The sequence below is a fragment of the Sebastes fasciatus genome, chromosome 8 (genome assembly GCF_043250625.1).
Source record: "Sebastes fasciatus isolate fSebFas1 chromosome 8, fSebFas1.pri, whole genome shotgun sequence".
Taxonomy (NCBI): Eukaryota; Metazoa; Chordata; class Actinopteri; order Perciformes; family Sebastidae; genus Sebastes; species Sebastes fasciatus.
The window spans coordinates 1,127,081-1,152,497 of NC_133802.1; the positions used below are offsets into that span (position 1 = coordinate 1,127,081).

Below are 25,417 nucleotides of genomic sequence, written 5' to 3' on the forward strand. Positions count from 1 at the left end.
AACTTTGACAGCTCTAATTCAGACAGACAGTATGAGATGAATAATGTTTTTTTTTTAACATTAAAGCATGTACACATGTTCTAGTAGAAGCCCAAAATACAAGTATGAACCTGAGAATGAGCATGATATGTCCCCTTTAATACTAGAGTCCACATCCCTAGCTATAGGTTTCAGTAGCAGAGAAGACACCCCAGGTTTAGTGAAGGCTCTGCAACAATAATGGAAGCTGAAGCATGTTCAGCGTGAGCCTTTGAAAGAGAGGAAGCTGTTGTTTTAATCCGCAGCTGTCAGTCAGTCACCCAGGTTGCTCCAGTATGTGACTCCACTGTAGCCTCGCTGGTTGAATAACCCCCCGCTAAGGTCATTTTAAGCAGGAATTTTATTAGCATTCATTTACCGTAGCGCGGCACTTCTCACCGACAATGCTACCTCAGGTCAGCTGAATGTGTTCAGTGAAACTCGGAGGCAGTATCAGATTGTGCGCTGCGCTTCTTTGTCTGCCTTGAAAACATAGGGACAACAATCTGCACATCCGTTATGGCGCTGTGTGCCTACACACACACACACACACACACACACACACACACACACATGCACGCACAGTGGGAGAAGGGGCTTCATTGTGCAGCCCTGCTGTGTTGAGTGACTGTAGCGTGTGCTGGGCAACAGCTGCTGTGATCCCCCACAACCCTCCCTCACCCCTCACCTCCACTGCTGGCCCATGCTGGTGTAAACATCAATGCACTCTCACACACACACATACAGTATATACAACACAGAGATATACACACTTATTCTGTGCTTCTTCAGCTCTCATGTGTTTGTTTCTCTGTTTACCTCGCCCTCCTTCTTCCATTTGATTGTGTTTCAATCTGTATCAGCTGACAGCGGTATCTGTCTGTCTGTCTCCTCCACAAGGTACACCCCTACTACTCCCTGACTTCCCCCCCCTGACAGCTGTCTCCACACTGTAACCCTTTCATGGAGCTGGGCCTCTGTGAAAGTTCTACTATAAAGTTTCACCAGCCTCGCACATGTTTTGGGAAGGATCTGAAGGCTTTTTTTCGGGGTTAAGAGGGATTCAGAGACTTTGAGATACACACACGCAGACCGAGTCGACTGTTTTTCCCCAGCCAAGTCTCGTTCCTGGTGGGCTTGTTTGTCATCAGTTGCAGCTTCTGCTGCTGATGTGACCTCGTCTGCAGCTCATTACAGCATGCCACCTGTTTGTCCCGAAGCTAGGCGAGACACACACACAAATAGAGTTTGTTGCGGTGACAGGGGGTTAATCTAACAGGAGTGTCTACGCCGGAGCTGCCACACAGTGCAGGGACTGTCAACGTCCCACCGTGTCAATGGCTTTCTTTGTCCCCCCTGGGCCCGTCTTTCTGTTGCCGCAGGCTTTAGGACCAGGCAGACAGGTGGAGGGTTATTGAGGAGCAAAGACAAAACAAAGAAAAAAAAAAAAAGTAGGCTGGAGCACATATAGCTCTTTTCACACAACTGACAGTTTTGCCAACGACAGCTTTTCACAGGCGATGCAATAGCAGGCGCATGTTACATATTTGCTGTCAGCTTTTTTTTTTTTTTCATTTTCATTGTAATAAAGAAAAGCCTTTGAGGGACACCCAGCTGTTATCTCTTCCTATAGCTGACAGCTAGTTCCAGCCTATGATGCTAAAGGCTGGCCCACACTAAAAGATTTTTCAAATCTTAACAGATTTTGTAAATGTAAGAGACCCCAGACATAACATGTTATGTCTGGGGTCTCTTATGTTATGTTTTGTTCCTATAGTGTGTGGAGAGCAACGCTTTGGTCACAACAGCACACCACTCACTAACAGATTCCATTCATGAACGACAAGAGTCCCGACTGAAAAAAAACCAAAACTGAAATCTCACAAAATCTCTGGCGATCAAACGTGACTTAAGTGTAAACAAACATGGCGGACGACGGGCAGGAAGAATTAATGTTAGTTTTTGCTTTACTACTTTGCACTGAAAATTCACGAAGGATGGATGGATGAAGTCATGGAGACACGTTAAATAAACAGTTGTGTTGTTGCCACATATCAACAAGTTGGTCCTCTGTTTCTGAGCTCCGTCTCACTACTACTTTATGCTTCGCGTTTTGCTTTAGCTCATGCATTAGCCGCGGCCACCTGATGGCGGTGGTTGTCCTTCTTTCTTCAGTCAGCTTGGTCAAAGAGTATAGAGGCAAAGAATGAAGCTCTGGTGTTTTTTTGACAACAGCTGCTGCCGCCATTTTGGACTGAAAAGGCTTATTATATTTATAATATTTTATTGTTCAACCCAGACCATTTTGGTAAAATATGACAATAGAATAGAAATCATTTTATTTTACTTTTGTACGGCACTCTTTAGGCAGACGTTTTTGCTGGCGTCCGGTAGTCGCTTTCAGTCCAAAATGTAAAAGTGTAGCTTTGCTGATGGGCACAGATGTTGCAATGGAACAAACAATTGACTTTCACTTCTTGGCAATATACCTTCTTTAGCCTGGTTCTCAATTGGCTATCGTTCTTTCCCACGTGACTGTGTCATCGGCTGTCCTCGGGGTTCCCCACACACATCAAGATATCCGTTTTGAAATTGGTGCGGCCAAGATGGACCGAGCTAAACATACCTCACAATTTAGGAATATCTGGAAAGATAATCTTTAGAACCATCAAAAAAATCGGGGCTCTGCAGACAATCGTCGGGAGGAGAGAATAGGGCCCAAAATCGATTTGATTCTCGTGTAGTGTGTACCGGGCATTAGCGGACTCCATTTCTAACCAAACGTTAGCTACTGCTAAGGCACTCAAATGCATGCATGACGTCACATCCGTTTCCCGGGTTCTTTACATTAAAAGCAGTCTACAGGCAGATAGAGGAAACCCAGAAAGTCGCAGAAGGTCTCATTTTAGGCTAGGTTACAACCTGTTCTCACATTGGCAAAAAAAAAAAGATTTATATGTGTAAAACGTTACATAGAGTCCCTTTCAAAGGTGGTATTTGCACCCATCATTCACTCCTCCACATTGTGTAGAGGAGCATTGATCTGAGCCCAAGGTTTGGAGCTGAACAGGGCACACACTGTCAGAGTGTACCGTTATTATCCAACAAGGCGATTGCCAGAAAACTGAAAGAGAGACAGGACTGAAAATGAATCCTTGTCAGACTCCGACTCTTTTTGTGCCTCTCTTCATAATGCTGTGCAGTGTTGTTGTTTGTGTCACTGTGTGTACTCCTCCTGACACAGTGAGATGCAGGTGTGACCGGGGTCTGCCCCACGGGACACTTAAAGACACACACACACTGACCTCCAGATCGCACAGTCCTCTGTTCAAACAGACTGAGGGCCATGTGGCTGAGCAGAACCTTGTCTGGCAGACAGACAGGGACACAGCTAGATTCACACACACACACACACACACACACACACACACACTCATATATAATTGACAGAAGGATGAGTGCGTGTTATGTAGCCGTTGAAAACGGGCCCAGCCTGTGGATCACACAACAGCTAAGCTGACACACACTCAGTCAGTTGGCTGGCTGAGATGTGAGATTTGATTCTTAGTGCTTCTCTGCTGCGTTGTCTTCACACAATGTAAATTCTCAACCCTGTATTTGGGTAAGTTTAATGTCAATCGCACAAGCGCAGGGATGTTTGTTCTTTATTCAAATGATTGTAGTCCAACGGCCCTGTGTGGATTAGTGTAGGTGTGGAGTGTGTTTGCTTTGCGCCGAAAGTGCTTATTCAAATGCTTCGCTGTTGACACTTTCAACGTGTTTAGCTTTGAATTTTCGACTCCATTCATTCATAATTTTAAAAAACAACTCACAGTGCAACCTTAATAAGTACTTTTAATTTTTGCAATTATGCTGCAGTCATCTGTTTGTCTAATAAAGTTGATCTTTACACAAGCTTGGGGGAAAGAGTTACAGTTAAGTGTTAATAATAAGTACTAGTTTTCTAATAAAGATGAAGCTGACACTATAGCTGGTGGAAAATTGCCCTGTCATTCTTAATAATTACTTTATCATTTCACATTTTTTTTAATCAAGTTTGACTTGAGAAAAGCGTCTGTCACTACTCCTCCATGTGTAGGTGTGTTTGTACAGGCTCTGCCCAGGTGGACAGATGCCCTAGTGCAGACAAGAGCCCATTGATGGCAGAGCAACAGCTTCCTCTGGCCAACTGATCCCACCTGCTCACTACTGCTCCTCTGGCTTTACATAAAGGCAACAGTTGCCTCTGCAGTTGACGTGTCACACATTGACACCCGGGGGGCACCCAAACATTTGAGGCGCATTATCCCCATACATCTGGTCAACATAACACATCAACCTTGTTGTACAGTATAACTGATATTATCATATAGATTTATAATATTTGAATGCTGCCAATGAATGTTTGTTTTTGTTTTCTCTATTTGACATTCAGAGCATTAATATAGCATCAAACAACTATTTGCTAAGTAAAGATATAGAGGAGTAATGTCTACCTGAGCAGAGAATGAAGTCACTCTCCCTTTGTGTGTGTTGTAATCAGAGTATCTCTGTGCTTTGCTTATGTAGCCGGGCTGGTGTTGTGCTGAGTACTGTTTCCCTGTTGATATGTGTATCCCCCTCCCTAAACCAACCCAACAACAACTACCGAAGGGGCGCTATCATTTTAACGGGAGGGAAACACTATCCGATGGGGGAACAGACCTCAACATAACACCGGCAGCGCGTGCCTTTGAGTGCATTTTGTGCGTCATTTGCTAGCTCTCGCTCGCTCTGCACAGCACTCATACTGCGGTTAAAACTGACACTCTGGTCAGCGCTCTCCGTCACCATGTAGTGAGTCGTGTGGAGGGAAGAGATACATATGCTCTGAATTTCGTGTTTTTTGAGCTGTCAGTGCATGTGAGCGAAGGCGTGCCCCACTGGCTAGCTAATGGAGCCCGCTCTGCCCCTTATGGTGGTAAAGCTGATAACCGTTGTCGCGGAAGCGTAGAGCCCATCCTCCGGTTCCCCCTCAGGTAAACACTGTTAGCGCTGTAAGCACCGTTATACTCCCTTCAAATGAAACTCGTGAGCTTGTGTTTACTAAATGGGAAGTCCTGTACACGACATGCTTGGCGTTCAAGTGGTGAGAACTGTCGGTGATTAGAAGCCACAGAGGCTAACAATTTAGCAAGCTAGCAAGCAGGTAACATAATGCAGGAAATGCAAAGGCATAATGACAGAGGAGGAAGATGAGACTGTTGGGAATATCAACATTTTCTCAAACATTATATAATTACGAAGAAAAACAATATACAACTAAAATTACAATATATTCAAATCAAATCAAATCAATTTATTTTTATATAGCGTCAAATCACAACAGAAGTTATCTCAAGACGCTTTATATATAGAGCAGGTCTATGACCGTACACCATAGTTTAGAGACCCAACAGGATCCACCAAGCGCACTGTGGCCAGGAAAAACTCCCCGATTATTATATCAGTAACTATATCATTCGATAATTATTGACTTATTATGCACCGAAAAATGAACTTGCATGGCCTCCGCCATTTCTGACGTCAACAAACACGTCACAACTCGTTAACTGGGAGCTTTCAGAAACTTTCTAACAAAGCAAATCAATATCATATTATTAATTTGATCTTATTACTTATTAATTACAAAATCTCATATTCATAAATCTAAATTTTCCAATCATAAACCATCCCTTCTTCTGTTTGAAAATGAACTCAAACAATGCATGACTTCACTTTAATATTCAAAAAATAGAGAGGCTATCAAAACCATAAATCTATGTACCCTGTATGACATTTTTGTCATACGGCGTACGACGATCTGATCCTTTGGCATTATCTGTTTTTGTATTTCTTCTGGGGGGGGGGCGTTCATATGGACTATTCTCTTTAACACGGTAAACATGGTTGCGTCTAGAAGGTAACCTGCAAATTGAGAAATCTGATCTGAGATCTGCAAAAACTCTTGTGAGACTCACTACCTGACGACCTATCCAAACCTTAACTATTCTAGATCAATGCCTAACCTTAACCATCTGGCGAGAGTTTCCCCAAATTGAGAGTTCCCTTCAAGACGCCACCGGTAAACACGACCACATTTGAAGGCACCATTAGCTACGAGCCACCGGCTCAGTCTTCACCATGTTGAGAGCCTTTGAGAGGCAGTAAAATGCTCTCAATTTTCCTTAATAATATATGTGGACAAGCATATACTTGTTTAATCATCTGTCGATGTGTGACTGAATGAGCATTCCTTTAGTCCACACACACACATACCCAGAGGCTTCTTTGTGTGCATCTTGTGATGTGTGTGTTGCGCTGCCTGCACTCTGACCCTGACCCTTTCATTTGCTTTCAGGTTACCCAAGTTCCCATCGAGTCATGTGAGCAGTACGGGACCTGTGGCGAGTGTTTGAGCTCCGGGGACCCACACTGCGGCTGGTGTGTCCTGCATAACATGTGAGTATCCCTCAGTCATCATCACCCAGTCAGTTTACAGATACCTATTGTTGCTGCCGTGATTCAATGTTGTCTAGTGATGTGTTGAATGCTGCTGTTTGACCCTGTCTTGGCTAGGTCTCACTAAAACTTGCCAACCTTGAGACCTTAAAAATAGGGAGGGTTTCAAAATGAAAATGGGGGGTCTGGAGGTCCTCCCCCAGAACATTTGAGTGTCCTGTTTACTGCATTCTGCTGACTTTTAAAGAATGAAAATAACTAAATAATAAGTACACTGCAACTGCATTTTTAATCTTAAATACTACATACTACTCATACTAGAGGAAAGAACAGGCTACAGAATAATTTGACCCTCTGGCATAAACTAATATTCATCAGTTTTTATTCATTCATTTTCTGCCCCTACTTGAATTTTTCTTTCTCTTAGTACTCTCCATTTCTCTCTCCTTCTCTCACTCACTGAAGGTCCCTTCAGACACAACGCGACAACGGCACCATTGTGCTCTGAAACACATTATTTTCAATGACTTGCGCCGCGCCACGACAGCTTTTTGCAGCGTCGAGCAAAGCCCGACTTTAGGCGCTGCGCGTTGTGATGTGTGGCGTGCGGGTTAAACCGAGTTGTGTCGCGAGCAGCTCTTTTCTGCCAGTAAACAACATTAGGTGTAGCTGTATTGTTGTCCGGGTGGAAACAGTAAGGCTTATACACGCTGCACGGTGCCAGAAACAGGTCGTGATAACGAAACGGAAAAAAAAGTGTGAAAATTTGTCATGAAATGGAGAAATACGGGAGAATTAAATGAAAAATGAGAGTGTCCCGGGAAAATCGGAAGGGTTGGCAAGTATGGTGATAGGTTTTAATCTCAATGTGACTTCCTAGTTAAATAAAGGTCATGATAATGAGATACTTTACATGCACATTATTGTTAGACATCTTCCAAAATGGCCCTCGCACAAAGCCAGGCAGTTTGTTCCCCTAATGTTTATCTTCTATCAAATAGAGTTGGGGTTAGGAGACTGTCTGTCTGGAAGTGGTCGGGTAGTTGTGCCTCAGAGATGCAGAGCTGGTTCATGGCTACTTGCCGCAGCCATAGTGACAGCTGCCCTTTTCTGACTTGACTTGATATTAACAGGAAACGACACCATGCAGTCGGTGTATAAAAAATATAGACACACAAGAACAGACCAAAAATGACTCATTATTTGACCAATATCTTGCATAGAACTGTCATATATGTGCATTTGCTGTGCCTCCGCATGTTTAATAGACATCTGGTGAAGCCAAACTATATTTGTTGTGTGTGTTCCTGAGCAAGTTAGGGGATATTTACCTCCTACTGTAACAACAGCAGCCATAAGAATGAGCATAGAAGCCATGAGGGACACCTGCTGGAAGTGAAGCGTTACTGCAACAGAACTAAGTTAAAGAAAGCCAGACAGGAGGAAAAAACTGATGGAAAAACATGTATATTTATTGTATTTTGGGTATGAGTTGCGATATTCATCTGTAAATTGAACTGACTGTAGTTAGATGAAATGATGGAGAGGGTAAACAAGATGAATGCAACTCACTACTAAAGAAGCTGAAAGACATTTGGCTTCGTCTCCATCTCTCCCTCTTTGTTTCTTAAGAACACACACATACTCTCATCAGTCTGAGTTTCTTCTTAGCTGCTATGTCTTGATTCCCCACTCACAGCCCCTCCTGAATGCAGCCCCTCTCTCTAAAGGTATAGCTGAATATTTGTGTGTGTCAGAGCCCCGCCGCAATCATCATTATCGTGATGGCGGCCCCTGCAAAGTGCACTTAAAGTAATTTACATCACTCCAAAGCTGGGACAGGACAAATAATTGCCTAGCGACAAGGTAATTCAGCATGTGTGCCCGCGTGCGGAGGTATACGGGAGTGGCCGGCTAAAGCTCTGTATTCTCTGCAGTCTGCGTGCCTTCACACAGGGATCATTTACCACAGCATTAGCCTCCATGCAAGGCTGATAATCATATGCTTTTTTTGTGTAGGTGTGGTAGGGAATGGAATAATTCAGGTTAGTGGGGATTCAGATCCACAGCATGTAATAGGCGATGGCGCTAAAAGGTGATTGTTTTTTTAAGCTGTTATGTTGAAAGCAGCTGTGAGGGGGGAACAGCTGTGAGGAGTGCAAATGCCTTCTCGAGTTTGTGCTTGTGTGTGAGGGCTTGTCTGAGCGTGTGCGTGCACGTGGGTTCGATTTTTGTGTACATGCACAAACACTTGCGTGGATCGCTGTACTGTACCGTAGGGGAGAAAAGGTCAGCGCCCCCGATTCGCGTCAGATCAGCCATCTGTTCTCGCAACACAGCGGACCCCCGTGCCACCTGTCTCTGGTCCTAATACCCCCTTTCTCCGTCCTGACCCTGCAATGAGTGTTGGCAGGACCCCTGTCAGCTCTGTATGAGTTACTGCAGAGGGGCAAAGTTAAAAGAAGAATAGTTGGCCTCCTCTTGCTGCCGCTCATATGCATTTTCAATTTGGGCATGATAAACAGAGGGCAAATGCTCCAAATGAAATTAAAAAAGAGAAAAGAAAAGATGCAACTAATGTCTGACAGAAACCACTCTTTTGAATACACCTTGACCTTGCAGTACCTGATTGAGCTTCTTCTACTGTAGACAAAGCACCTATGTCATATTGCCACTCCCAATTGCATGCCTCTATGAGAAAATGTAAAGGTCCCATATTCAAAAAATTTAGATTTTCATGTATTTTATGTTATAAAGCAGGTAATTGTTATATAAATACTGTGAAAGTATCGAAACGCTCAATCCACAGAGAAATACACACAGCCCGTATTCAGAAAATGTGCCTTTGAAACAAGCAGTCAGGATTTCTGTCCATTTGTGATGTCACAAATCTACACTATATAAACCGTTACACAGTTTTAAAAGTAAACATTCTAAATGTGTCCCAACTTATTGGGCCATTACATGCCGCGTCTTTTGCATGCTCATATCCATTGTCAATGTAGACTCGCGGCAGGCACATTCAAATGTGAGAGCAAGCGTCCCCAAGCGCCTATTTTTCAGGCTTTGACGGCTGAGCCCCGGATTAAAAATAGTTCAACTTTTGGAAAGCGGCAGCGCGCACCGCATGTGACGAAGAACAACCAATCACAGCCGGCAGATATCTTTTCTTTCTTCCGTTAATATCCGTCTATGGTAAATATATGGAGGGGAATTTAAATGATTTCAGTTAAGGATTACCCAGAGCTTTAAGGTGTGTTCCACGGACTATTTTACTGGCTTCACCATTTCCGTCCTAGAACGCCACAACATCCAGTTGACAGGTCAGCCAACTTGACAGAGAAATCGAGCAGTAAAGCTACTGTGAGGGCTTTACGGTGCTGGAAATGAATTTATCTGCGTTTTGATCGTGTTTATTTTGAGGATTCCTGCTAAATTACCGCAACTTCATCATCATCATCATCGTCATTGCAGCGCGCAGGTTTTGGTTGCTTAGTAACGGCTGGCGCGACAACCTCCCAAGCACATTCGAAAGAAAAAAAGTGTCACGGCTGGCATTTTCCATGCGTTTTTTGACAGATTTCAGGTTGCAGTGTTTGTGAATGACATCAGCTGACAGGAAGTAAACATGGACTCAAACTGTTGCCTAGCAATGCAATTCCGTTGCAGTTCTGTTGAAATGTGCTAAAAGGGAGCGCTTCTGACAGAGGGTAAATACAAGCGTATTCAGGCAGACAGTATGAGGAAAATAACAGCATGTAGACATGTTCTAATAGAAACCTAAAATACAAGTATGAACCTGAAAATGAGCATGATATGTCCCCTTTAAAAAAGCATAAAAGAAGCTGGGGGGTCTGGGGTTTATCTACCTGTATCAGAGTTGCACGTGCTCAAATTATTATGTAATCTTGTCAAATCCTCTACTTGCAACATAGTTGATAGAAACAGACACTTATTTAGCCGGAAGTCCAGAAACGTGCACAGGATTTTGATGGAAACATAACTAATGACATAGCAAAGTGAAATGAGATGATACATGTGAATGTGAAGGAGTGTGCTACAGCATGAAGACCGCGTGCAATATAACCGAGAGTAGAAGGAAATATCTGTGAAAACACTGCTGGAGAAAAAGGCAGCTGCACCCTTCTGGTGAAGAGCTCCCCTCGTCCCACTCTCACCCCAAATTAAACTTCTTGCCAGCCGTGGCGCCATCCACAGCTGTGATCACTATGCCCCCTTCTCCCTCCATTTCTCCACTTCTTCATCAGCCATCCCTGAGCCATTGCTGATTTTATAGAAATGATCTTTCCCCCTTCCCTATGTTTCTCTCTCACAGCAAAGCTAAAGCTACGCCACTCATCTCCTCTCGGCTCAGTGCGGCTCACTACAGCGCTGTCTCCCATTTAGACACCCTTCCCTCTGGAATAAGCTCCTCCACACTCCAGAGATGGTTGGCTTGCCACACATAAACACCCCTCGCTTTGATCACCCCCCTCCCTCCGTCTACAGCTGCCATCCACAATATCCATCCTCTTTTCTTCGGTGTCCCCCCTCCCCTTGTTTCTTTACGTTTGTGCATGCATGCTCATTGAAGTGCAGCCTTCTAAGGTGGCTAATTAGGAACATAGGAGGACATTAGCTTGGTTTGCGATGATGAGGAGAAGGAGAGAATGCGAACAAGCCGGTGAGCTGGCCAGAAGTGGCGTCTCTGTCTTCCCTGTCTTTCTGCTTGCTTTCTTCTCCCTCTGATTCAGTGTGGTGTGAGACTCTAAAGTCCTTTAATTACCAGCAGCTGCTAGGCATCCACTGAATGCACTAAGAATGAGAGGGAGGGAAAAAAAGAGAGGGGATAAGAATGAGGGGAAGAGAATGAGAGAGGGTTTTGATGCCTCACGCTCGTCGGCCCACAAAACCGAGCAGCATTTTGATTGCGGCTCAAAGGGAGCTCATCATCTCGAGCGCTCTTCAGTTGCAGTCCTGTGAATGGGTGGTTCAGCCTCCGTCTGACCACCATCCAAAAACGCGGAGCCGTGGCGATGCCTCCTCTCCGTCACTCCCTCCCTCCCTTAGCCTGCCTCTCGTCGCTGCTAGATTAGCTCTCTAATCGCGCCCAAAAGAGGCTTTTCCATCTCAAAACGTCCCACATCACTCTGTTCCCCCGCCATCCTCTCAGCTCGCTCCCACATTCCGGGAGATGATGAGAGGTTTTGTTGAGATTTGTCAGGATTAGTCTGTCCAAGGGCTGAGATTGTGACCCAGTGCCAAGGTCAGAAGTTGACCAGTGTAGCGAGTTTCGCTAAGTAATACTATTTATTAGAATGAAATCTCAACTGAAGTAATGAACGATGTAATATGTGCATAAGAGATTCTGTTCAGTGTGTGGAAATCAGCGCTAGTTTGTTGTGTGGATGACAGCTTAGGGCTATTGGCGTAGTAGGCCCCAGCAGAGAGTGAGTCAGCATTTGAGGGCCGCTCTGAGCAGAATAACATATCACTACTACACTGTGATACTGTATTGTATTGTACTGTCAGTCGGCATGTGGCTGAACTGCCTCAGATCAGTTTCAGTAACAACCCACACAGCAGCAGCCTGAATGGCACAGCTGTCCACTTGTCACACATCGGTGTTACGAGCTTGAACGCTGCCAAACGATTTGTTTGGCATCGTGATTTGGAGCACATTATGTGGGTGCACTTTGTCAACTGCAAGACTTGGGGTTTGGGACGCGGCCAATTCTTTTAACAGAGTATTTGGGGATGTGAACCCAGAATTTAAAGAGGACATTTCATGCTCATTTCCAGGTTCATGCTTGTATTTTGGGTTTCTACTATAACATATTTACATTCTTCAATGTTCAAAAAACACATTATTTTTCTCACACAGTCTGTCTGAATATGCCTGTATTCACCCTCTTTATGAAATGCTCCGTTTTAGCACCTGTCTTTTTAAAAAACGTTTCTCACCAGTAGGGTTTCACAATTAATCAAAAATGAATCGCGATCATGATTTTGGCTTCCCACAATAAAATGAACATGAACGACTGCGATATTGACATTTAAAATTCATGCTTTGCTCATAGAATAACAATAATATTTAAAATCTTCTTTTGATGCAATGATTTGTTAATTAGCAGGAACGTAGCACACGGTGAAAGTGAAAGCAGTGGTCTGTTGTCTTAATTTTGGGTAAAAAGTTTTGTACCATTTCATGTTGTCTATGTTGGAAATGCACTGTGAATAAGGTCCAGTCTTATTATGATGCAAATGTTTGTATATTTGTGTATTAGCAGGAATGTAGCACAGCAAGGAAGTGCTTTGTTTATTTTAATTTGAAAGTGCAAGAAAAAATATGTTGCCCTAAAATGAATGAATAATCGAGATCTCAAAATAATCGGGATTATCATTTTGGCCATAATCCTGCAGCCTTACTCAACAGTATGACGCGAAAATACAATTCCACATTGACAACTATGCACACCTGTTCCGGTGTGAATTATCCGCGTTGCCCTTTTCTATTTTCCTCAATGAGGCCTAATGAGTCTCCTCCTAAATATTACTGTGTTCACTCCACACAACAAAAACCTATCCAGACAGAGAATATCTGAGGGGCTAACGTTAACTACACAATACATGAACTTATTGGACAAATGTGATGCTAACGCTAACGTTAGCTGTTGTGGCTAGCTAAATTCCGTGACCAACATATAACACTAGCATGTGCTGTCAGCTACCTTACAATCTTCAGCGTATCCCAGCTGCTGGACCATCTCAAGCCAGATATTGTCCTTTATTTGGTTGTTGAGGTTGTAGTGTTTGTCCAACATTATTGGGTGTTAGTGAAGAGGAGGGCCCGTTGTTATTCTGAAACACCAATAGTCCAAAAATGTCCCATTGGACAGAAAAAAGCGCACTTGTCCGACAGTCCGTTACCCCGAAAACAAACAGCCATTGTTCCAAGGCCCCGTAAATACATACTCTCCGTGTAACAAACAGCAGCACATGGCTAATTATTATGCAGAATGACGATGATCAAAGTATTTCACTGGTCGTACATATATTCCGGACAAAAATCTGCGCTTTGTGTGAAACGTCTTTGAGCCCCCTCCCGAACAAGCCCAGTCTGCTCTGATTGGCTTGCGAGGAAAATATGGCGCACCTTTGCAAAGGTAGTTCTCAAGCTGTGGGTGGAGGTACTCAGATGGGGGTGATATATTCTAATGATCCTGCATGTGACATAGGAAGGGGAGCCAAATGTGAATGGCTTGTTAAATCACATGTTTTCTGATCTAGGCAGCTCACAAAAAACGGACTGGGTCGTCTTATTTCAGTTTGTGTGCTGGTAGGCACTCCAGATACCCAAATGTACGTGCACTAGGGTTGGGTGATATGTAGAAAATCAAATTTCACAATAATTTTGACCAAACAACAAAATATTGATATTGCGACGATATTGTAAGGTTGACTATTGATTCTTTTACAAAAATATTCACACAATTTTTGAGATTTTTGATAAATAATCATCAGTAATGTGTATATTATGACTAAGTGGGTAGAGGCAAATAATAGAAAAGCTAGAACAGTCCCTTTACTGTACTGCAGACCTTAAAAACGGGAAAAGACAACACTTATGCCATATTACAATATCCAAAATCTAAGACGATATCTAGTCTCATATCAAGATATCAATATAATATTGATATATTGCTCAGCCCTAATGTGCACAAGCACTGAAAAAGTGAGTTTTTAACGATATGTCTCCTTTAAGAGAAAGACATTATGAATTTAAGACAGGAAATAGTCATGTATGTATGTAAAGGGATGCAATTGTCCTCATGTGCTTGTTAAAATCACCTTAAAACCAGACGCCACAGCCCTATGTTTAGAACTGCGACGTGCGGCATGTTCATCACTGCGCTACGAATGACGTCAAACACCGGCCATAAAATCTCCTCTAATTCACCAGTGGCAACAACAATTAGCCCGGCAATGAAAATGGCTGCTTCAGCCCATTGTGGATGTCAGACTGTGTGTCTAATGGCCGACTCATCAGCTACAGCCATAGTTAGCAGTCAGAGGGAGGCTGCATCCATCTTCCCAATTGTGCCTAATGAGATATCGATCACGGACATGCAGGTCTATCAATATTTCCATAGATTCCTCGCGCATAGAGCTATAGTACACGTCGGCTACATGGCGGCTGAAATACTGCACCAGTATGTACAGTATGAGGGGGCAGGCTACATATAATACAGTTAATGATCCTAAAACCCCAGCGTGTCTGCATCTCTTGCTTGCTCACTCGTTTTCTTTTTGAGATGCTTCCATCCCCGCACTGCTCTCTCTCTCTGCTCAGCCCACGCAAGCGAAGCTATAGCTTGATGCAGAGCGCTGCGCAATGGTCTCTTCGTGAATCGTCCCTCCTTCCTTCTTCCTTTCCCTTACCCTTGTCCAATTTCTTTAACAGAGACTGACACACTGGGTTGGCATAAACATATATGTGTGTTTGACTCAGTTTACACCACAATAGCTTCCCCGATCTATGAGAAGATGAAGTGAACGGGTTGTGGCCACTCTGTGTCCTGTGGGTGCCGGCCTGCAGTGACATTATCAGTCGCCCCGGGAGACGGACAGTGAGTTGCAGTGGTTGGTTTGACCCCTGACATGAACTGTACACGACTTTGGGCTTTCAAACCGTGCCCTCACACATCAGCCTAAACCCACACAGCAGCTCCAGCTGGTGGAGTTTACCATCTCTGTGCTGGTTTGAAAATGAAAACCTTGCTTTATTTATTTTTTTATTCCTCCTTCACTTCCCTCCTGTGGTATGCATTTAAATGGATATTCTCACACTTTAGGGATGCAGCAGTTAGAAACAAATGCCCTGAATCACTTAGAATGAGGATGTAGGCAGCACAGCGCTGCACATCACTGCTCACCTAATGATTCTTCTTTTCGTGTCGGGGAGCCAGAGCCCCAGTGCAGTCAATCTTCATACATGTTTACATTAACATGTGTTTCTGTAGAGACGCGGGTCCCCCGGACCACAGTTCCATTCAACCAAATCAAATCACGCCAGTGATTCTCTAACATAATGGGTTACCACTTAAGACTAGTAAAGCTTTGTTAAGCGACATCAAATATTCAATATACATCTAGTTCTCTCCCACTACACCCCCCCCCCCCCTCACCCCCCCCCCCCTCACCCCCCCCCCCCCCCCCCCCCCACACACACACACACACACACAAACATGGTACTCACAGCTAGAGCTGCACTCAGACTGGCCTTCACTCTTTCATTGAAGTGTTTAGATGTGGTAAGGGAAGAGGAGGAGGGGAGACGGTAGTGCGTGTAAAGGTGTGCATAAATGTATGAAGGATTTAGTGCAAAGGACTGCATGTTATTATGACTATTATAGTTATAATTAAAGATGTCAATCGATTCAAATATTGAATCACATGATTGTCCATTATTAATCGCAAATTAATCGCAGATTTTTTATCTGTTCAAAATGTACCTTAAAGGGAGATTTGTCAAGTATTTAATTATCAACATGGGAGTGGGCAAATATGCTTACTTTATGCAAATGTATGTATATATTTATTACTGGAAATCAATTAACAAAACAAAATAATGACAGATATTGTCCAGAAACCCTCACAGGTACTGCATTTAGCATAGAAATATATGCTCAAATCATAACATGGCAAACTGCAGCCCAACAGGCAACAACAGCTGTCAGTGTGTCAGTGTGTTGACTTGACTATGACTTGCCCCAAACTGCATGTGATTATCATAAAGTGGGCATGTCTGGGTACCCATAGAACCCATTTACATTCACACATCTTGAGGTCAGAGGTCAAGGGACCCCTTTGAAAATGGCCATGCCAGTTTTTCCTCGCCAAAATTTAACGCAAGTTTGGAATGTTATTTATCCTCTTTTGCGACTAGCTAGTGTATTCATCAGGTTTTCTAGTTTCATATGATGTCAGTATCTTCACTCTAGCTTTAAAACTGAGCCGCTACAACATAAAAATCACAAGTTGCGTTAATGTGTTAAAGAAATTAGTGGCGTTAAAATGAATTTGCGTTAACACGTTATTATCACGTTAACTTTGACAGCCCTACTTACACTGAGCACTTGAGTATACATTATTTTTCTGTGGCTATGTGTCTGTGTGTGTCCATACGTCTGGGTGTCTATCACAGCTTGGCGCAGCAGAGACGACAGTGTAATTGCCTGTCTGGGGCAACAGACTACAGAGCAGACATTGGTGGAACGGACCCTGAGGTCTGGCCTCTGCTACCCTCACCCTCCCATTCTGTAACACTACAAATTACTCTGCACATTATATATAGGTTAGTGAATCACATTACAGTACATGTGTGTGTTGAGGCTTTATTTGCACCAGTGAAGTCCACACAAACTGCACAAGAGACAACAATACGCTAGTAATTGTGTATTTTGATGAAAATAAAAATGATAGAAATAACTTTATATTACTGTTGAATTCATATATATTAGATGCTAAGAGTCAAAGCTAACGTAGCAGACCTTGCTAGCTGCCATTTATCTGCAATATTTGCAAAAAAGTCATTAAATCTTTTGCGGAAATGACATTAGGCAATAGAATTGTAATATTTGTCATAAAAAACAACATATTTTATATTTTTGTGTATGAAAACTGACATCTCTGTTTACTGTTTAAAGTTTTCAGGGTGTACAGAAAATCAGGGAGTCCTCTATTTTTAGAAAAAATATGTATATCAATATTTGCAGTGATGCACAAAGCTTGATGAGAACGAAGTTAAATGTTTTGAAAATATTATAGAATTATAAGAAGAATACAATCTTAACCACTATATGTTATTTTGTCTACCTGTTCACATGTATCACATACTCTGGTGGTTAAATTAAAAATTCATAGAGGTCGATTTTTTTACTTTGGGAGAGTCAAAAGTGACCGTAGTTGCAGAAACACCGTTATGTTTTGTTTTGTTTTCCCACTCGTCTTACACGACTGCATGCTTTGCAACTGCCACTTCCGGCTGCATTCATACCCTGCAGTGGAGATGTAGACGCCAGAGAGGAGTAATGATGGAAGCGCAAGCAGCTACTTCAGCACCATGGACAGGGCTTAACACCCAGGCTGCCTGCAGCAGCCACTGGAGGGAAAATAGCTGCCTATTACAGGAGACAGGCTGAAAGTACTGCACGCATCTGTACTGCCATGTATATTGAACTAGGTACTAGGCATGTATGCAAGTGTTAACCTGTAATGTAAGAAATTCAGTGTGCATATCACCTTTTAACACCCTAATTCCTCCGTGTGAGCCCCCACCTTCCCCTCAGGAATGCGATTGATAGAACACAAAGCATCGGAGAAGCTACTGAGTGACAGGCCAGGGCCAGCCTAGAGGATGGGGGTGGGGGGGATATGAGGAAGGCAGGATTCTAGTCAACACTCAGTGGCATGCACTTCAGCTAATGAGAGAGGCAAAGGGTCAGTTTCTAACTACACAGAGATAATGGCCATCTCCCGAAACCATGGCAACAGCAGCCATCCTGCACTCCTCCCACCCCCGCTGCCACACCCCCCACCCCTTCTCCTTGCTGCGCTCTCATCTTACTTCACCCCAACCGAAATGAATTTTATTTTAAAAAATCACAGTGAGGAAAATCAATGCGAGGCTTTTTGTCAGTTAATGACCGCCCAGGTTTTTTTTTTTTTGGGGGGGGGTTTTGTGTCTGTGCCCGTGCAGCTTGGAGACATGCATAAAACATTGTGCCGCACCTGAAAGCACATTAAGTATCATTTTCTGCCGCCATTGTGGATATAAAAGAAGCGGCAAATTGCAGAGGGAGGAACACCTCTCCTAATAAAGGTGTGCTGATTTCAACTTGTGAAAGAGTGAGACAAAAGGGAGAGACGTGGACAGAGGGTGGAGAGAAAAATGTGGTGGAGTCAAATGTGTAAAATGAAGAGGTGGGAGAATTCATATCAGGAATAACAATGAAAATGTCACATTTCAGATGTAGAAATAGAGTTTCCAAAGTGGTGAAAGGGGGAAACCAGGTAATTATTTTAGAAAAAAATGTCAAAAATCCTGCTGCAGTGGCCCTCCTTTCCCAGTGGGAGATTCACACTACTACACTAATTCTACACTTTCCTGCTCTCTTAAATCCCCAGGGAGTACTGCGCATGAGTGTTTGTGTATATGTGTGTGTGTTCATGTGAGTCTGCTTGATACGGCTTGAACTTCTGACAACATAATTGCACACAGAAGCTGTGGATGAAGATGTAGCTCAGAGTCAGTGTGTGTGAGAGTAGTATGTGGTTAAGAAGCATGATACGGGCCCTAGCACACACACACCACACACACACACACACACACACACACACACACACATACATACATACATACATACATACACAGTCAGCAGCCAGGGGAGAATGGACAGGGTTTGTAATGGCACATCTAGCACCACGGACAGCGGCGTCTGACCCATCGGAGTCCAATTAGAGCTGCTGTGACCAGACAGCCAGTTAGCCAGACACTTAGACGGTGCTGGGTTGGATGAGGACAGAGAGCTGTTGGTGTAATGGGACGGAGGGAACACACAGTTTTAATAAGAGGGAGGAGGCGGCGGCTGAGTTTTAATGAGGGATGTGGCGGACTGCGGGGGTGTCGCGTGGTACTTGATATACTGTCTGACCATTAAGATCTCTTATGAGTGAATGCCGGGTAATTTGTCTCCAAAGTTGTGCAGCGATTGAAGGATATAATTCGGGTGTGTAGTGTTCAGTGCTGCTGTGGGTTGGTACTTTATGTTAGTCTGGCGTATTAAATGACCCACTGGAGGCAGTGGTTCCACTGCTGGTGCCACCACTTGTTTCTGTGGTTTATTGGGAATGCAGAGCTTCCAGGAGGCCATGATCGCCTACTATTATATAAAACTTTTAGAGCTACTTGTCCTCGAAGCCAGCTGCTATTGATGGTACGAGTGTCATGAAATACACATTTTTACAGTGAGCTTTTTTTGTCATTTATGTTTTTAAGCAATTCAGTAAAACTGTTTCCTATTATGTCTTCAATAAGGCATATGTTTTGCAAAACAAGAAAATAACAACTCTGATAACAACAACATAACTCAGCCAGACTCTAGAGCATGTCACATTTACAGCCTTCTATCCACACAAAACAAACCCATCTACATGACTAATACAGACGGCATGAAAACTGAAAGTGAAAGAGAAAAAAAGCCCAAAGCTACTGTAGGGATGCACCGACACTGATATCGGATATCGGGCCGGTACTGACTCAGATAGCTGGATCGGGCATCAGTGACAATGAGGCCAATCTATTAAACATTATATCCTGTAATTTTAATTTCTGTTTAAGTTTTGATTAATTTGTTGCTGCATTAACAGGTTTACACTTGAGCTGTCATTCCTGTTCATTTTGAAGATTTCTTACCAAGTTGCTGGTATACGATTTATTATTTTAATAATCAATAGAAATTCAGTAAATTTCAAGTCAAGTCAATTTTATTTGTATAGCCCAATTTCACAAATCACAAATTTGCCCCCCACGGGCTTTGCAATCCGTACAGGATACGACACCCTCTGTCCTTTACACTACGACCCTCTCATCGGATGAGGAAAAACCAAACCAAGAAAAAGCCGTTTAACAGGTAAAAAAATGTCAGGAAGAACAACAGATCCTTTATCCAGGACAGACAGAATAGATGGTGTGTTTACAGAGTAACAACATAATGAAAATACAACATAGACAATCCATATGACAAAAATATAATGCATATAATGTGAACATATGTGAAGAGATGAATCCAGGAGGATGTCGAGCTTATTCCAGGTGTCGCCAAACAGATAGAGTCAGAGCAACACGACCTCCTCTCCACACCGAACAGATAGAGCAACACGACCTCCTCTCCACACCGAACAGATAGAGCAACACGACCTCCTCTCCACACCGAACAGATAGAGCAACACGACCTCCTCTCCACACCGAACAGAAAGAGCCAGAGCAACACGACCTCCTCTCCACACCAAACAGATAGAGTCAGAGCAACACGACCTCCTTTCCACACCAAACAGATAGAGTCAGAGCAACACGACCTCCTCTCCACACCAGATAGATAGAGCCAGAGCAACACGACCTCCTCTCCACACCGAACAGATAGAGCCAGAGCAACACAACCTCCTCTCCACACCAGATAGATAGAGCCAGAGCAACACGACCTCCTCTCCACACCAAACAGATAGAGCCAGAGCAACACGACCTCCTCTCCACACCAAACAGATAGAGTCAGAGCAACACGACCTCCTTTCCACACCAAACAGATAGAGCCAGAGCAACACGACCTCCTCTCCACACCAGATAGATAGAGCCAGAGCAACACGACCTCCTCTCCACACCGAACAGATAGAGCCAGAGCAACACAACCTCCTCTCCACACCAGATAGATAGAGCCAGAGCAACACGACCTCCTCTCCACACCAAACAGATGGAGCCAGAGCAACACGACCTCCTCTCCACACCAAACAGATAGAGTCAGAGCAACACGACCTCCTCTCCACACCGAACAGATAGAGTCAGAGCAACACGACCTCCTCTCCACACCAGATAGATAGAGCCAGAGCAACACGACCTCCTCTCCACCATGGAACCTAGAGAGAGGACAATAATTTAGTTTTTAGTTCACAGTTGATTTGGTAATGTAAATGTATGTTTCCCATGCCTATAAGGCCCTTTGGACTGAATTAAATTGATAGAGAGGCTAAATCTCCTGGATGGCGGAGGTCCAGGTCCAACATGTGGAGTGAGGCACCAACAGCCAGGAGAGGCAGTTTATATCTCTGTATTTAATTGTTACATTTTGTTTTACAAAGTTAGGAAAGCAACGTTTAAGTCACACCTGATGTTGCCTTACACATTAAAGACTGATCCCAGTCACTTCCACACAGCTTATTAACTAAACACTGGTATCGGATCGGTACTCGGTATCGGACGATACCCAAAGCCCAGGTATCGTATCGGGACAGAAAAAGTCCGATCGGTGCATCCTTACCGGAAGAATCTGGTGTAGTTCTTTATTTAGTTAGTTATGAGTCCAGATGTCTTCAGACAAAGGTGGTGGATCAAAAGGTGGATGATATGCACTTCTATCAATTATAATGTGTCAATACAATGTCCATTAGAAGTAGCGGTGATTAATCATGCTATTTATATGATCAGTCTGGTGGTCAGTCCTGTCGCATATTCTGTAGACATATTCTGTAGACATATTCTGTAGACATATTCTGTAGTCATATTCTGTAGACATATTCTGTAGACATGTTCTGTAGACATATTCTATAGACATATTCTGTAGTCATATTCTGTAGACATATTCTGTAGACATGTTCTGTAGACATGTTCTGTAGACATGTTCTGTAGACATATTCTATAGACATATTCTGTAGACATTTTCTGTAGACATGTTCTGTAGACATATTCTGTAGACATGTTCTGTAGCGTTATTTCTTCCTCACAACTCTGCTAGTATTTTTTTTTAATTCTTATTACAGACAATATTAACTGTTCGTGTTTTTGACATTTTGAATCCTCATCTTCCCCTCCCCTTCCCCATCACAACACTGGCAATTTGTCTTTTTTACCCCCAACTTAAACTGTCACATACTGTTTTCACTGAGTATTCATTTCTATCACTATGGTTGTTATTGTTTTCATACCTTTCCTCTGCTTTTCATTGTTAGTGCTTTCTGCTTTGCCAGCAGCACCTCTCCTTCCTGTAATGTATTCATTCATACGGTTACTTATGCTTTAGTTTGGTAACAAACTAATGTAATTGAATTCTTCTCAGGGCTTGAATGGCTCTGGTAGCTTCTCTTTTTCTTTTTTATTTATGTTCCTGTTGAAAACCAAATATCAGTAACTCTTTATTTCCTTTGTCCCTCCTTCTCTTCTCTGTTCAGCCAGACGAGCCGTACCGCTTCGCCGCCTCTCTCAACCAGTGTGTGAAGGCCACTGTGTACCCAGACAGCATTGCGGTGTCAGAGCCCAGTGTACCTGTAAGTTCACATTCTGACATACAGCACACACACAAAATGCCAAACGCACAACTCAATCTCAAACACTACTTGCACGCAATTACAGTGAAAAATTAGTTCCCATTTGCATATCCCCTACCCACGTACAGAGGCAGAACATTTGAAATGATCCCACATAGCAGCTCGCCTAGTTTTGATTGTGGTTGATGCATAAACATTAGTTGCGAAGGTTCATAAGAGCTCTATGTGGGCGTTTCAGTGTGCATATGCTCACTTGGTACAAAGCAGTCAATATGTGTGCCAAGACATGTTTGTGTGGGTGGGCGTGTAGGTGTTAAAGTTGTCCAAGTGCAGCTGAGTACAGAGCAGTATTTCCACACCGACCGAGCGAAAAACAGGCGGATAGAGCATCAGTGAAAGGCTCTGCCCATCCAAGTTCTGGTGAATGCTGCACATGCACACGCGTGGACACACACTTTATACCCACGCTGTTAAAGGGTCAGTTTATCCAAAAACACAAAAAAGAACATTTGTCTTTCTATCCAGATTTATTTCCTCAGGTTTGGACTTGTCAGAATAACAAAAGCAAACGGTGGTGTCCAGCAGCATTTGGTTTTCATCTTTTAACAGCTAACATTTATGACAAATTACAATTGTATGGACAAGACGTGCACTTTTGGTGCAGCGAGAGAAACTGAAGGTGCATTTTGTAACTGAGCTATTGTTTAGTGGTGCTTTGTGAGCTCTGTATATACATCTACAGTACAAGCATGCACTATCTACTTACAGAGACATTTGGCATACCTTCATTGCATGAGTATATACTGTAATTCCAGGTGAAACTGCTCACAACAAGGTTCTGGGGTGTAATATTTTGGCAATTTTGTCCTACAAACCAAGTTCTACTAAGCTATAGTGATGTGCATTCCAAGCAATAATACTATTCCATAATCACTGGGAATTAGTCGATTATTTTTCAAACATCGCCGCATAACCCCCATTTTTTAAGACAGGACGATAGTCGCATAAACTATAACTATAAATTAACAACTATTCAAAAAAATGTTAAATCATGACCCATTCCTACTAAGCTCTATGGAATGATGGCAGACCTAACTACAACAGACTTTTCCAGACCTCCATCAATACACTGGTTTGATAGTCACATTGAGTCTTCCTTGTATTTTGTTAAGATGAGCCGTTAATCTAACTGCGCAAACATCATAGAAATCATGCCAAATGTGCCAATGGCTCAGACAGTGACTCACCCTGCATCTATAGACTGTATATAAGAAGTGGACGTAGTCACGCATTCATTTGTGGACTGCGGTTTTGAAGCCTCGAGTTCAGCATTTTGGCCGTAGCCAAATGACATGAGAGGGTGGAGCTAAGTACAACTGAACGCTGAAGAAGACAATTTTAGGTGACTAAAAATGTTATAATTAAGTTTCATGAATTAAAAACACACTGTGAAAGGGTTAAAGTTGTGCGATGAAAACACAGACAACTCTCAGACCGGACAACGACGTGGTAGCGACCTGTCAATCACAAGGTAGCCCCGCCCTAAAGCATCCCCTGCTTTATGGTCTATCTGACTCTAAATGGGACCATCATTTACTAAATGAACATCATGCTGTATTGAAGAAGACTTGAAGCAAGTTTAAAGCTCTTCCGCACTCCAACCCTTATGCTGTGTTCACCCTACGAGCCACACAGCAACAGGCTACATGTCATTTTCAATAGAAGCCGATGACCTGATCCCACAAACTGACACCCAACACTCGTCGCTGCGCTCCAGTGACTCGGTGAAGCATCAACCCAATCTGTTTTTGTTTCACCCTGATCTGTTCCATCTAAAAAAATGCCAGTGCTATTTAATGAGACAACTACGTCAACAAGCGCTTGACGGAGACAGTGTAGCTGGCCACGCTAGGCCGTTTTATTGCTTTTGTCACTGGTAGTGTGAGCATAGCTTTAGTCTTAAAAAGAACCCTTGAAAAACTCAAATGGTTCTGGGTACAACCTTAGCCCTTTAGGAAGAACCCTTTTGGAACCGTTATTTCTAAGAGTGTATCCCTCAGTAGACTTCACCCGGTTTGTAGACAACCGGGTGAAGTCTACTGAGGGATACAGAGAGGGAGGGATACAGAGAACATGTTGTTTCCATGTCAGCTATATATCAGCAACAGGGTCATCTCACCAACCCGTCCATAAAAACACTCACAAATTCACACAGTTTGCAAATTCCACAGGGGCAGACAGCTATCTCCATGACAACACAGCCTCTTCGTGTGGGCACTATGGAGAGATAGAAACACAGAGAAAACAATCAAATTACCTTTTATTAAAACACTGCCACCAATTAGGCTGGTCGTTGCTGCCAAGCTGCAAAAAACACCCACCACCAGCATCCTCATCATCAGGGAGGACAGCAGAACAAAAAGAGCAAAGGCTTAACACTCTGAGACAAGCTCACTTCCTGTAGCAGCCTCGCTGTGTGAGCACGAGTGTTTATCTGTATATGTGTGTCTTGACAGAACGATGAGAGCTAATTAATGTGAGAGGTTACTCAGGGAATTCTACATTGAACAAAAGCCATTGATTGCTGTGATTGCTGTAATCAAGGATCTATCTGACACACCTCGGAGCGAAGCAATACAAACACGGTGAAAGTAAAACAGGGGAAGACAAGAGGTCCTCAGCAGAAGAAGAAAAAATAAAACATCATCCATCCTCTCAATGGGTAGCAGAGAGTAAGCCAGCTAACGAGGGAGGCAGTGTAGTCAGACAGTCAGCATCTCTTGAAAGGCCCACAGTTAAGCTGCTCAGCTGCCTCGCCTGTCCC

The 25,417-nt window shown here is 43.3% G+C and overlaps 1 protein-coding gene and 1 long non-coding RNA gene across 4 annotated transcripts in view; one reads left to right on the plus strand and one right to left on the minus strand.

Annotated features, from left to right (window-relative positions):
- The window catches only part of LOC141772133 (plexin-A2-like), a 323,156-nt gene that overhangs the window by 137,813 nt on the left and 159,926 nt on the right, over positions 1 to 25,417 (plus strand). The window contains exons 5-6 of one of the 3 annotated variants that reach the window (XM_074642809.1): positions 6,398 to 6,526; positions 22,498 to 22,649. The exons of 1 other annotated variant lie outside the window; for it this stretch is intronic. In XM_074642809.1, coding sequence (XP_074498910.1) covers positions 6,398 to 6,502 — 105 coding nt within the window. In that variant the 3' untranslated portion in view covers positions 6,503 to 6,526; positions 22,498 to 22,649. Of the gene's footprint in view, positions 1 to 6,397; positions 6,527 to 22,497; positions 22,651 to 25,417 lie in introns of those variants that run through there. One more of the 3 variants, XM_074642810.1, reaches the window with a different exon arrangement.
- LOC141772138 (uncharacterized) lies at positions 20,031 to 22,470 on the minus strand. Its single transcript, XR_012594862.1, has 3 exons — positions 21,591 to 22,470; positions 20,679 to 21,189; positions 20,031 to 20,444 (listed from the first exon to the last, which is right to left on the minus strand). It is a non-coding gene; the product is annotated as an uncharacterized LOC141772138 (long non-coding RNA).